This window comes from Coenobita brevimanus, chromosome 41 (genome assembly GCF_032717465.1).
Source record: "Coenobita brevimanus isolate Jiangsu-jjx chromosome 41, ASM3271746v2, whole genome shotgun sequence".
Lineage (NCBI taxonomy): Eukaryota > Metazoa > Arthropoda > Malacostraca > Decapoda > Coenobitidae > Coenobita > Coenobita brevimanus.
In genome coordinates this window covers 15,097,399-15,109,953 of record NC_136994.1, presented here as the reverse complement: position 1 = coordinate 15,109,953, position 12,555 = coordinate 15,097,399, and the positions used below count along the sequence as shown (strand labels likewise).

The 12,555-nt window shown below is 41.3% G+C and overlaps 1 protein-coding gene across 1 annotated transcript in view; it reads right to left on the bottom strand.

Moving 5' to 3' along the window:
- Itpr (Inositol 1,4,5,-trisphosphate receptor) overlaps positions 1 to 12,555 on the bottom strand; it is a 365,063-nt gene that overhangs the window by 128,708 nt on the left and 223,800 nt on the right. Inside the window, exons 27-30 of the mRNA XM_080270492.1 lie at positions 11,728 to 11,868; positions 9,473 to 9,673; positions 9,053 to 9,055; positions 8,174 to 8,292 (exon numbers count right to left, since the gene is read on the bottom strand). Of these exons, the coding sequence (XP_080126618.1) occupies positions 8,174 to 8,292; positions 9,053 to 9,055; positions 9,473 to 9,673; positions 11,728 to 11,868 (464 nt within the window). The remainder of the gene's footprint in view (positions 1 to 8,173; positions 8,293 to 9,052; positions 9,056 to 9,472; positions 9,674 to 11,727; positions 11,869 to 12,555) is intronic.

Here is a 12,555-nt window from a genome sequence, read left to right as displayed (position 1 = left end):
GTACCATAATAATCAAAGGCTTTAGGACTGAACAATAGCATTCTAGTTTATGCAGAGCTGCTGTGAACCGTGACATTTTTGTTACAGTATACAGTAAACTCTCAATTATCCTGTGTAATTCAGCCAAGCCCTATGCCACTTAACGTAAAATGCCAGATATTGCCTAGTACCCCCATCGGTTCAATATTTGGCGTCGAGCCGGATATTGCGTTACTGTCCTTCTCGAGCCTCTATCCTAAAAATTTTCCTATGAGTAAAAGATGAAAATTAAGCATAAAATACAATAAAGTAATGATACAATACAGATATGCAGTTACAGAGCGCCGGTTGGCTATCGTTAATGAGCCGGTTGACACACCTCAATGCCAGTCATTGCATAGAACCGCCAGTTACGTCCCGTTTCGGTGCCGGATATTTCATAATTTCACCAGATACTTCTTTAATGGAGCTGAGCCAGCTGTGTCAGATATTGCATCTATGGGTAACTGAGAGTCTACTGTACATATACACTCTCAGAGCATGATACAGCTTTAATTCACTACAACAAATGCTAAACATTAATTTACTACAACACATGCTAGTGCAAAATGCTGCAGCAACAATCCTCCACTGTATAGCCTGACTATTTAGTAATGGCAAACTGCATGCTATGTAAACCTCCTCAAACTTAAGTACCAAAAAATTATGCAGAATGAGTAATGTTGCATGACATTCTTTAAAATGATCTTCAAGACATTCTTTGCTTTATACATGCACCCAAACAGTGTATATAGTAGAGGACATGCATATTTATACCCTTTTACTGGATCAAATAGTAGAACGTGCCTGCCAGTTTAGCCTGAAAGACCTTTAGCGTGACTCTCTCTCTCATTCCCTGCCTCTCTCTCTCTCTCTCTCTCTCTCTGTTTGTCTGTCTGTCTATCTCCCTCTCTCTTATACAAACTATTTAAGCAACTTTTTAAAATTCAATGTGCAAGTGCAGCAAGATAAGACAGCAAGATCTATTTTACTTATTTCCATATAATGTGCCTAATCGAATGTTCATCCTATAATAATAAATAAATAAATAAAAAAAGGGTGTGGAGGGTGGAAGGCTCTCATATTACTGTACATAATTTATCCTCTTAGTCCAAAAGAAGTCTCCTTCCATCATTTACACTATGACTTCATCCTTTCATCTTGTCCTGGGTATTCTTTTCATTATTTTACTATGAACTTATATACCATTAAACTTTCTCTGTTTGTATCATTTATAAAGGCTCCAGCATGCTTGCATGCACTGACCTTCATCATCTAATGGTGGCCCTCCACACTGCTCAGTCTCTGGTAGCTTACCTATTCAGTCTAACGTCCCGGAGGTCATACTCTATGACCTCATCCCGGGTGTTTTTCTGTCAGTCTCTCAGAATCCTACCCCTAATGTTCATGCTTCTCACGTTCCGCACATAACTGTCATCTTCCATCCTCTCCACATGCCCACATCATCTGAACCTACCCCTCCTTATCACAACACCAATACATTTCAGTCCCATCCTTCCTCTCAACTCCTGTAACTTCTAATTTTTTATTCACTGCATATATTAACTCCAATCCAGTGCAGTACAATACAGTCGACCCTCTGTCCTCGCGGTTCCTCTGTTTGCGGTTTCGACTGTTCGCAGTTTGTCACCAGGGAAACCAAATCACCTTTTTTGAACTCCAGAGAAAAATGGAAACACATTCAAATCACGCGCCACACGCTGCATACCGCCCGCAGCGCCACCCCCGCATTGTTTTGGATCTCTCGCGGCAGGCTCTCTCTCTTTTTATATCTTTTTCTTACCACGTTTGTTAGCAATTAAGCACAGTATTGTATATTATTGTATAAAGTACAGTACAAGAACAACACTGTACACAGGAAGTGGTGGAGGAAGTATTTACGAAACATGTTTTGTTTGTTTTCTGCAGTGGTGTGACAACTACAGTGGTTACCATGGTAACGGTGGTGGAGGGTGAGAATGTAGCTGTGACGAGTGGTGTGAGCGGCCATCCACCTACGCAATTAAACTATTTTTTTCATACTTTAATTATAAATAAAGTGTTTATTGACATGTACACAAGGGTTTTCTTTCATTAAAGAAGGAAATAGGGGGCTAGGGGTGTTTTTAGGGGGGCACCAATTTTACACGGGTTTTCGATCTTCGAGGGGGTCTCAGGCCCCTAACCCCCGCAAAAGGCAGAGGGTCGACTGTACTGTACATCCTTTCTAGCCACTTGTACACATCTCAATAGTAGACATTAACTCTCTCTCTCTCTCTTTCTCTCTCAACACTCCTCAATAAATAACTAACCTGAGTGGACTGCTGCTGGTGGTAATCCAAGCAAGAGTGTAATGATAAGAAAAAAAAAGAAAAAGAAAAAAAAGCAGTTTAATGAAGAAATTTCTAGGGACAAAATCCAGACGCAGCTTAGTATTATCATCTGGTTGTTCTTTTGATGGTGTAGTTAACAGGCATACCATTTTAAATGTTCATGCAGTAGTAAATGACCAAGAGACAAATTATGATGCCAAACAGAGAGAGAAAAATTTTAGATCTAGACCCACTTCATTATTAAGTCAAACACGAATCAACAAACAGATGGCAATGTTATTCAGACACAGATAAAATTGTAAAATACTGAACATTTAGCAAGGAGTTTCTAAACTCCTGAAAACTATCTTAAATACTAAACAACATACTCTGAAGTGCTGTAATTTATGGCCTATTTCAGTGACTGTTTATTCTATTGTTTCACTAAACTAACTATTACATGACAAACTAACACAAAAGTAATATCACTTAAGTCCAATAATACAGAATGTCAAAGTTTCAGTGTTAAAGTTCATGCCAAAATTTTTTCACATGGAAAAAACAGAAGCAAGACAGAGAAAATGCCTAGTGTTCCTGAAGTAAGTTGGTGTTCACCCATCTGGTGAATTACATCTGTCTTCTTAAAACTAAAAGTTTTTGGCAGGCCACCAAAGACCACATTTTCATAGTTTAAGAAGCTCACTTAGCACCTCTTCCTTACTGGTGTATTTTGTCATACACCTGTAGCATACTTATCATCATCATCAACACCGAATCCCACTGCACCTCATACAGAAAGGAAAGCACGGACTGAGGTTAGGCCACTCAGACCCAACTTTAAATGCAAGGGTGATCAGCTGTACTGGGCCCTGAGTGGCACTATGTGAGCCAGAAACCCCAACCACCCCTCAAATGGAAACCCCTACAGGTTCCATCCGGCTGGGGTACCTTAACCCACTACACCACCAAGTGTCACTTGGTTACTTATGAGAACTAAGTCAGCATTAAAATACAAGAGAGACACATGAGCTTAGAGCGGTGTAATATGGACAGTATTAGCAAGGAGTAAGGAGGAGGTGCTACACAGCTTCCCATGTGCACTAGACAATGTCTCCAAATAATTTATGGTAATTTACGGACACCTGTGAACATACTGTCTGCAAGCCATGTTATATCAGAGGATTCTAAAGTCAGGTACCTGTACAGAAGAAGAAGAATCATTACCCTCATCAGGTGTTTCATAAATGACCATCACAAACTAGTGAGCTTGTCCCCTCCTTAGCGTTATCCGCTTTAGGAAGGCAAGGCGTTCTATTAATGTACCACTAACATCAAATATCATGCTACTGATTCAGGCACTGTACACCAGCATATCCTCTCAACAATGAATAATGTATAAGCAATCTTTCCATTAACCTCTTCAATCCAATGACATGCTTTATATTCCATTTTTACTATCTCCAAATTATATTACTCAGTCCGGAAAAGCACACCCGTAGTGGAATAATTAACGGCGACTGTACCTAACCCCTCCAGTAAAAAAAAATTGTCTTTTGTGTTAATGCAGGATGGACAATGAGGGTAGAATCTTTCCCTGTATATTTGTTTTATCGCAGGATGGACAATGAGCATAGAATTCTCCTAAGCTGAAGAAAATAGTCTAAGTTTGTAAGCAGCAAGAATAAAGTGCCAAAACAGGTCACTGTAGTGAAGGGGCTGACAATGTTCAGTATGCCCTAAGGAAACATACACATCTCCCTCTCAGTTTCTGATACCGATGCTCTTCCACTGTCCAGGATAATTTGTGGTTAAGCTTAAGTATGTTTACTTATCATGCTATATGACTCAATCAATGTGATTCTGGCCATTCTAAACAAGCACTGAGAGAATGTACAAATTAATCCTATCCAATGAAATGTAATTATAATTCCTCTCACCATTCACTGAGGATTACGATACTAGGAATACTGTCATTAGTAGCGGTAGATACAACCCCAGGCTCAAGTGAATACGAATCCAAAGGAATGCATGCTGAAGCTGCCCATCTCCTGCAGACTACCATTCTCCTTTTGGTGGACAGGGGGTTGACTGAGGGATGTCTATGTAACCATGACAGCTCCACTGCCCAATCATTTCAGTGACACCACTTGAAGGCATCCCTCTCCAGCACCAAATATTGTGTTTACTGAAAGGATACAACAGTTCTGGTCTGACCTGGACTCTCTTTAGCATGTTGGTAGAAGCAGTAAGTGTAGCCCCAGGATCATCTATATGTCAACTCAGTGGACTGCAGGCTTGCCCCTATCTTACAGCCTACCCTCCTCTTTTCAGGGATGGGAAGGACTTGAGAGCTATGTATCACTGAACAGTTCCACCACCTGGTTATTTCCATCATGTGTAGGTGAGTGTCCCTCTCCTACACCACTCCCACCAGTTACGTAGTGCTGCCATCCTCACACTGAACACATTTTTCAGTACTGGAGAGAAATGGCTTTATGTGGTGCAACTAACATAACTAAGCTACTTCTCTGTCTGGTTATACACATATCCTTCAACTTCCTCCCTATCCCCTGAAAGGAGGATGGTGAGCAGCAGGATGTGAGCAATTTCAGTCTGTGGTTCACAGGGTTCATTTTTCAAAGAAATCTAGGGCTACAACAACAACAACAACAACTATACAGTACTACTTATCCATCCATCCATCATCCAATCTTACCTTGTCCCATGAGGAGCATAAGAGCCCAGGGCTAGGCATGTTGGTCCTGACATTTAAGATGAGAGTGACCAGCTTCACTCATCCCTGAGTGGCATTACGTGAGCAATAACCCCAACCATCCCTTGGATATAAACCTTCACTGGCTCAATCCGACTAGAGTGCTGCAATTACCCACTAAACCACCAGGTGCCATAATTTGGTTATATGGTTACCGCCCAGCATAGTAAATGGTTTCCTGGTGTACAGGAAACCATTTGGCTTGTAGAGTCACCCATAGGCAGAAGAGGAAAGAATGAAGGAAAGAAAGACAAAAAGGGGAGTGTAAAGTCACCCACAGGCAGAAGGATGAGGAAAGAATGAAGAAAGACAGAAGAGGAAGGAAGGAAAGGAGGGAGGAGATGAAAGGGCAGACACCCGAGAGCAGCACCACATCGAGTGAGTGGATGGTGAGCACCCCCACCTACCACATCAGTACTACTTATCCATCCATCCATCCATCATCTAATCCTACATTGCCCCATGAGGAGCGTAGGAGCCCGGGCTAAACACAATTTCAGTATTTGGGAATAATTCTGTCTAAACGACACTGTGAAGTCAACATAACATTCAGAATTTTGTTACAGGAAGGATACACCATATGATGAACTTTTATCCATCCATCCATCCATCATCTAATCCTACATTGCCCCATGAGGAGCGTAGGAGCCCGGGGCGAGGCAAGTTGGTCCTGGCATTTAAGATGAGAGTGAATGAACTTTTAGTAGCAGTAATACTGCAGCCCCAAGTTCAAATGAAATGTGAACCCAGTGAACTACAGGCTTAAGCTTATCTTCTGAAGTTCACCATACTCCTTTTGAAGGATGAGCAAGTTATTGGGGTTCATCTGTATAACCGGGGAGTTGAGTGACCTGGCAATTTTGACATCATCACATGAAGGTGTCGCTCTTCTGCACCATGGCAAACTTAATCTATGAATCTGCATAACCTTGTTTTAGTTTATTCTTGCTTCTACCAGACAATTTTACTCACCTCAGGACAGACCTCTAGTAGTGAAGGGTTAGAAGTACAGTACAATCCCAGCTATCCGGTATCCACACAAACGGAATACTCAAAACAACGGGAAAATTCAAGGGCTGGTAAAAATGTCAGTAAGTTATAACTGTGCGCCAGTTTGAATGGACCGCCAAACCACCGTTTGATCGTGTCACGCGAGGCTGGGTGAAGTCAGACAAAGCGAGGTGAAAGCATTTCCGGCTAATGTAAATCCCTAGCAAATCCTCTTAACCACCCCTCCTCTCCCCCTCTTTCCCCTACTTGAATTCAATCATCCTCCACACCCTCCAAAAATCACCAGTCTGCGTTTTGCCACCAGACAGTAAACAAGCTCTCTTGCTATTGTGTTCCACTGATAGACGGTAATTTGTACACTCCAAAATGCCTAAAGTGCAAACTAAACGTAAGCGTATCGTGCTTACCTTGAAACAGAAGCTGGACATACAGTATGCAACAGACTTGAAAAAGGCGAACATTATAAAACACTAATGGCTGAATATAAATGTTAATAAGAATGAAAGTTTACTTTGTAGGAAGAAAAATAAATAAATAATATGCCTGCATTTCATACATACATCATTTATTTTATTTTCTGCAAAACAGCTGAGTGGCGGGTGAGGGGTGGAGTGATGGAGGTCAAGTGGGGAAGAAGAAGAACAGTCGGAAACGTAAACAAACTCACGTGGGGGCACAGGTGTCGTGATAATTCTACAGTGCAGTCTTAACACATCATCAGTTCACTAATAAATGTTCAAGCTTTTATTTCTTTATATTATTTTTCAATTTTTATGAGTACAGTACATATGATGAATACAGTAATTCGGTAAACAATGGACTGGTGCAATTTGCAGTACGGCAAATTGCTAGACATTGCACACGTGCGTTATGACCATGGTGTGTGTTTACAAGGCAGTTTTTCAGGCGGAATCTCTTAGTGTAACCCCTAATGTGACTGGTGAGTACCTGAACTGTATTTACTGCTGTGATAGCCTTTGTATAGATTTGACTTGAAAATCAGAAATACGGGAAAAATCTGTAACCGGGAAGGTAAATTCCCCAAGCCACCCGGTTAACTGGGATTGTACTGTAGTTGCAACACCAGGCTCAGCAGAATGTGAACCTGGTGGACTGCAGGTTTAAATTCCTCTTCTCCTGCAGTCCACCAATCTCATTTTGCAGGACAGGGAAGTAACTGAGAGACATTTGTATAATCAGGATGATATTGAGCTCCCTGGTTAAATCAGTGCCACCACATGTAGGCATCCCTCACCAGCACCAATGAAGGGGTTAAAGGATGGTACCTCCAATTCCTCCAGTTCAAACAGTTTATCTTTAATGGGACAAATATGTCAGATGCTGATAATAAATCAAATGGGATATCACTTGCATTCAAGCAATTAAAGAAATATATAAATAAATAATTGAAATGGTGCCTTAGTTCTTCTTAGGTTAGTCTCCCCTGAGAGCCAGGCCTGAGAAAAAGAGTAAACTAACTACACAAGTTAAAAAACAAAAATAATTACAATATACTCTTTGTATCTTAACCTGACCAAAATTTTCATTCTTTTGCATCTTATTTCATGTGGCTCACTGAAAAAATAAGACAATACCATGACTCTATGTCTCTGTCATAGCACTTCTTTATGACTAACATCATAACCTGGTGCTAATCTACTGTTACAACTCAGTATTCAAAATGGAGAGATGGTAATTTTAGGCCAAGTTACAGCAGAGTAAAGTGGGTATGGGATTTCACTTCCATCCACTCTACTACCCTCTGAGAGTTAGAGGAGAGAAACATAAATACAAATAAAGCAATAGTATTTTAGTCTCCATTTGACTTTATTGTTTTTGCCCTAACTTGGCCAAAACTACCATCTCTTCATCTTGAATGCTGAGTTGTAACAAGATATTAACAGTGGAATATGATGCTTGTCAAAATGGAGTGCAGCGAAAAAGATGTAGGGCTGCGATATTGCTTATTCTTCCATTAAGGTACGTGATAGTCTACAAAAGGGTGAAAATCTCGGCAAAGTTAGAGTAAAAGGAGTATAGTACTGCCAAAGAGTCAGACCTGAGAGGACTGCTGTCATCAAAGTCCATGCGACTGCGATCTGCTTTCATCATCTCTACGAAGGTGGCGAAGGAGGCACGCTCATTGTAGAACACCAACACGTCCTCTGCCGCGCTCACCTAGTGGACAGATAGACAGATAGATAGACAGACAGACAGATAGACAGATAGATAGACAAACTGATAGGGATACGCTGTACATAGAGAAGAGAGGATAAGGAGGCATGCTTGTTGCAGAAAACCAACGCATATTCTGCAGTGTTCACCTGAAGGATGATAGGTGGTGAATGGAGTTTAGTTATACACACAGACAGACAGAATGATACAAAGGTACAGAGAGATGCAGACTGGTAAATGGATGGATAGAGAAAAATAAACAGATAAAGAGAAGATGAGAAGAACAGACCTCTCACCTGTATGACCCCACCCTCATCTGTGCAGGACCACAGCTTCATTATCTACTCACACCCTACATGAATCCCACTGCTACTGTATGACCTCACTCCCAGTCCTTCACTATATCTCTCCCTTACCCCCAGCATGACTCTTACTCCCACTGCAAGTCACTGCCCTATTTCCTGTATGACCCCACCATCAGTACCTCATCTCCTTTATGAGCATACCATGGAAGCAGCTGAGGAAAGGGCCCTCTACTTGGACAACCACCTGGAGAAACTTGAGGTCCTGTACATAGCAGCCATAGGTTTCAGTGCAGTGGATGTGCTGGATAACATGCTTCAACACCTCCTAAATGACCTCACCCATACTAATAATTTGCCTCCTCCATGATCTCAATTGCAATATTCCTTCATTTCAACTAATTCATCACCTACTGCACAATTTCACTCACAATAAACCTTCGGCATCATCTCACCCATACTAACTCATCACCTACTGCATGATTTCTCACAATAAACCCTTCAAATGCATAATCATTCCAACAAATTCACTGCTTATTGCATGATTCCACCTCCATTAAACCCAAAAGTGCATGAACCCACCCTCACTACACCAATGTCCCCCATCTGCACAATCTTGACACACCTACATCAATCTTCTCTTACAGTACCTCCTTCATAACCCTAATCCACTTCCTGACTGACATTACCCAATCAAAATTATTACCCCCTGCACAGCCCCATCCTCACTATGTCAGTCTCCACATCTCCAGCATGATCTTGACATGACTACATCAATTTTCCACTACAGTACCTCTAGCATGACCGCAACCCTCTCCTGCATGACCCCAACCAACCTCCTACATGACTTCAACTTACCTCTTGCATAACCTCAAACCCACCTCCTGCATGACCATGTCCTGGGAGCGCCTAAGGAAAGTGCCCTCTGCTTTGACAACTGTTTGGAGGAACTTGAGGTACTGTACGTGGCGGCCGTGTGTCTCAATGCAGTGGATGAAGTGCTGGATGACACGCTCCGACACCTCACCACACAGCTGAGAGTTGTCCTTGAACACTGCACAGATGGTCTTTGCCTCCAGCAGCTGTATGTCAAACATTATTAGATTAACCAGGGTGTCCACAAGATCCTCCTGAGTTTACAAAATTTTTTTGCCTGTAATTTACATAACATACTGAGATGCAGTATTACAAGTTAAGCTTATATCACTTCCAGCAGCTGTATGACAAACCAGCAGTAAATTAAACAGTGTCCACAAAATCTTCGTGGATTTACACAAACATATTGTTTATAAATGGCCTAATACACTGAGACGCAGTATTACAAGTTAACCTTTAAAAAACTTCAAGTTACTCTTCATTATCATCATCATCCAGACCTCTTTTCCCACCCTAAGGCGGAGGTGAGGAGTGGCAGCGTCCAGACAGCCAAAGTCTGCCCAATTCAATGGTCCACACTTCCATTCGCTCATTATTCAAGCCCAAAGGAATCCTGGCTCCATCTGACAGGTCAAAAAGTTTCACCATGTACTGTAGCTTCATAGATAACTATCCATTAGAGTCAGTCCGAACACTGTCACATTAAAATGGGGTGCCAAATCCCTTGTCATGTGCTTCTCCACACATAATTCATCTAGCCAGCTTGATCTCTTGTCAGTCCCTTTGCCTCACCAACTTCCATACCTCTCTTCCTCACACCCTCATCCACCATATCCCTCCACCTTCTCCTTGGCCTACTTTGCCTCCTTCCTCTTTGAAATTCGCTCAGATATACCTTTTTCACCACTCTATTGTCATCCATTCTCTCACATGACCATACCATCTCAATACACTCTCTTCGATTCTGGTGTCCACAAACTTCCTCACTCTGCACTTTTCACGAATCACATTATTCCATATCCTATCCGCTCTCTGTACTCCACATACATTCCTCAACAGTCCCATCTCCACTGCTTTTACTCTTGACTTTTCATTTTCACGCCACACCATAGTCTCACAACCGTATGTTAGAGCTGGCACTACCACTCCTTCATGTAAGCCCTGTGCAGCTGCAACACTCAAGCCTCTCTTTCTTATCAAGGTCTTCATAGCACCAGCTACTTTCCTTCCTTGTGTCACTCTACTTTCCACTTCTTTTGCACATTTTCCTCTCTTTTCTATCACAGTACCCAGGTATTTGAACTCTCTCACCAAGTCCAGTCTCTCTCTATTCACTGTAACATCACACTGGGAGTCACCTTCTCTCTCAATAACCATCACTCTACCCTTTTCTACATTCACTCTCAAGGCACGACGCTCATAGTCATCAGCAAAACTCTGCACCAGTCTACCAAGCTCTTGTCCAGTATTTGCAAGTATCATCAGCATACATCAAATTTGAGATAATCCATCCATCACCATTCATTACTAACGCCATCCCTCTCTCCATTGCTCGTGTTTTTACTTCTCTCATCACCCCATCTATATATACATTGAACAACCATGGGGACATCAAACAACCTCACTGCACGCCCACACTGATAGTGAACCATTCACTGAGATGCCCATTTACTCTTACACATGCATCACTACCATCGTATAAAATCTTGACAGCACCTAGCAGCTTACCACCTACACTGTACATAGCTACCATATGCAAAACCTTCCACAATCCATCTCTGTCTACTTTGTTATAAGCTTTTTCCAGATCCATAGATGCCATAAACACCTAACAGTCTTTCTCACATGCCTTCTCCATTATCTGTCTCACTGCAAATATTTGAGCTACACATCCTCTGCTACTCCTAAAGCCACCCTGTTCATCACTCAGTAGGCCTTCTGAGAGCTCTCTTACTTTCTCAATAATACTTTTTCCAAACGGTATACCTTCCCTACAACACTCAATAAACTTACACCATATGAAAGTTATTCTTTCATATGGGAAAAAAAAAATGACTCACTATGTTATGGAATTTGCATGCAATAAATCTTTTCAAACCCAGCAGAAACTGTCAACACCCCATACTGTATTACACAAATGAAAGTAATGTACATCTAATAATGTAGGACATGTGAACAATATACCCTCTAGGATGGAGTCAAGATTAAAGGATAGGATTGAACTTTTTTTGATGAATGAAAAGAAAAAAATGATACTTACTCCAGGGTTGAGGAAGAGGTCTATGCTCTTGTATAGCAGAGCCTGGTTTGCTCGATCGCCCAGGCAGAAATTTTGCAGGAACTGGTGAGCCAACTCAATCAGTTCATTCATGCGTTTGTCCTCCTTTTTGTCGTATGGGATCTGGGGAGAGTGGTGGGTGAATGGAAGTGTTGAAGGGAATGTTACTTCTTTTTATTTATCCATTTATTTATTCATGTGCCCAATTTATCAGTTCATTTATGCGCTTGTCTTCGTTTTTGTCATATGGGATCTGCGCAGAGTGAGGAATGAGTGAAACGAAGTATTGAAGCGAATGTTACTTATTTTTATTGATTTACCCAATTTAACGTACATATGTGTGGGGGAAAATGAGCAGTGAGTGAATGGGAATGTAGAAGGGAATGTTACTTATTTTTCTTATTTATTTACCCTACTCAATAATTCCATATAGGCATTTGTTCTTTCTGTCAAGTGGAATCTGGGAAGAGTGGGGAATAAGAGGCAGACCCATACTAAAAATGGGATAAGAGGCTTTGAAGCACCTCTTCCTCAGTGATTTATTTTGCATATTACACCTTAACATTCTCTTGTATGTTACTTATAACTTTTTACTGTAAACAAAGTTTCCATCAGTAACACACGAGGATACTGGGTAATTTGCAAAATAAATACCTAACAAAGAGGTGTTATGAGATCTCCAAGGCCACTTTGAATACGAAAGACTGAGTTACTGGAAATGCTACTTACTTTTCTCTCTTTAACTCATGCACTCTGAGGAAAATTCTTTGATATTCAATTCACCCCTCAATGTACTGAAATCTAAACCCT